Raw genomic sequence first — 2481 nt, 5'->3', positions numbered from 1 at the left:
CATTTTTTATTGAAAGAGTAATTATTTTTTATAAATATTTTAAGTTCAAGTTTTGACAAAATTCATCAAAATCTTGAAGATTTGCAAATTATTTTGTAGTTTAAAATTATAAAATGTTCAATTTTTATAGCTAAGGATTGAACATTTAAAAGGAGCATTCTCATAGATAGTTCATACTGTTACTAAGAAATATAAAAAATATATTAATATCTACATTTCTTTTTTTACAGACATTTTAAGTTCAAATTTGGACGAAATTACATATTTAAACCAAGAATAACAATTTTAGATATTTTGTTATATTTTAAAAATATTTTTCAGATATATACTTTAAACTTTTAAAGAATATTATTATATTTCATACACACAATGACATTTTTAAATGGAATTTTTTCGGCAAAAATGAATTTATTCTTCTGTAGTACTAGCTAATAGTTAAATAAAATACAATATATTACAATGAGTCACAATCCAGAAAAAATAATTTTAATATATTAATAATATTCAAATATATTATATACATAATAATTATATATATATACATACAATACACCTATTGTTTTTATATTGCATTAATTTCAAATTTGTATTCAGTATAATAAGGCATCTTTTTTTGTTGCTACAGGGCGGCTTATACGGTCCTGCTACCTGTAATGTAAAAAAGTACAATATTTTTAACAGTTAATAATAAATAAAATATAAGTATAACATAATAATGAAATAATAATTTTTATTCTAGTTCTTCAACGTCGTTTTCGCTGTCTCCGTCAGTACCGAAATCACTGTCATCAGATGCAAATGTTAAAATCATTGGCTCCGTCAAACTGTCTCTCAATATTTCCTTTTCGTTATCTTCATCTTGAATCTTCTCAGCATGTTCAACACATTTCTCCCAGTCACTTTTTGATACCGAATCCAACGCCTCGTTTGTAAGTCTTTCGACGTCCACCATTTTAAAAGTGTTATTTTTTTTTGCCACTTCACTTTTGACTTGCGCCCATATGAGTTCGATAGGGTTATACTGGCAGTGATACGGTGGTAGCCGAATTACTTCATGGCCCATCGAACTCGCGATTTCGTCTAACTCGTACCTTTTAAACGATGACGGTATTAACAATTTAAGTCGTTCACGCAATTCAGCTTATGTTTCTAGTGGTGAAAAATTAACGCCCTGATTTTTCAGCCAATTCTGCACATCAGCTTTCCGAGCATTACATTTTGGGTAGTTGTTAATATACGTGGAATGATATGGTGCGTTATCCATAATAATAACGCATGGTTCGGGAAGTAGCTTTAACATATTATCTACAAACCATACTTTAAAAACATCGGCGTTCATTGACGAATGATAATCAATAGAATTTTTCGCTTGACATTTAAAAACTAATTTTAACCCTTCTATGAACCCGTATCGAGATGACCCAGCGTGTGTAATAATTAGACGACCTCCTTTACCGATTGGTACTTTTAACCCTTCTGTTCCTTCGTTATTTTGCCAAATATGAGATCGTGAATGATTCTGATTCACCCAGGTTTCATCTAGGTAAATCACTGGTCGACAATCTTTCATTTGTCGAAGTGTACAAATGTTACGTATAAATTTACAACGTAAAGCAACAATATCATTTCGTTCCAATAGCATTTTTCGACCATCATTACATTTTTTAAATGAAAAATTCAAGTTTTTTAATAGCCTTCTGACTGACCTAACTGATCCCTCATAATTTGGCATTTTTTTTTTAAGTTCGTTTAAGATTAATAAAGCAGTTGGATATTCACCTTTATCGTAAAACGAATGTACCGTTCGACGAACTACGTCAGCATCAAAATCATCCATTTCTGTACATTTCTTTTGACGCTTATATAATTTTCGTGGTGATTTAAAAGATGGTCCTTCCTCAACATCCTGCTCTGTAGATTTTTTGGCTTCTACACATATATGCCTCAGCGTTATATATGAAACGCCACAAGCTTCAGCAGCGACTTTTTGGCTACTTTTGAAGAAGTCTGGTGTCAAATCTTTTTTTCTCCGACAGCATTTTAATAAAATTATAAACATTATAAATTATTTTTTTGCTCTGGCTATGAGTGTCACGATCTTTAAACGATATTTTATATATAAAAAAACGGTTTATCAAATAAAAATATTCACAATTTATAAAAACGTGGCACGTACAAAATATATGTTTAATACAGCACAGTGTACAAACGACAGAACAGACAAAACATTGTACGACTGTACAACTGTGCCTGCAGTTCCCCTCCAATATTTAATGTCTATTTTTTTATAAGGGATATAAGGAATACAAAAGAATTGAAAGAACTACTGCTGGCCTACCCTAAAAAACCGGTTACCGCTCATTATTCGTGCCCGTGAATATACGGCAACGTGATGGTACAAAGTTGAGAACCAATGGCCACATGAGTAGGTACGAACAACGGGTCGCGGGTGCCAACGCTCATTTTTCGTGTCCCCGACTA

The 2481-nt window shown here is 31.5% G+C and overlaps 1 protein-coding gene across 1 annotated transcript; it reads right to left on the bottom strand.

The window, feature by feature from the left end:
* Positions 1 to 1141: 1141 nt before the first annotated feature.
* On the bottom strand, positions 1142 to 2059 carry LOC132941505 (uncharacterized). The gene has a single exon (XM_061009596.1). It carries the CDS (start codon positions 2057 to 2059, stop codon positions 1142 to 1144), a length of 918 nt encoding a protein of 305 aa, XP_060865579.1.
* Positions 2060 to 2481: the final 422 nt, after the last annotated feature.

This window comes from Metopolophium dirhodum, chromosome 1, assembly GCF_019925205.1.
Source record: "Metopolophium dirhodum isolate CAU chromosome 1, ASM1992520v1, whole genome shotgun sequence".
Taxonomy (NCBI): Eukaryota; Metazoa; Arthropoda; class Insecta; order Hemiptera; family Aphididae; genus Metopolophium; species Metopolophium dirhodum.
Note: the sequence above shows the minus strand (reverse complement) of the source record. Positions and strands in the feature narration are given on the sequence as shown.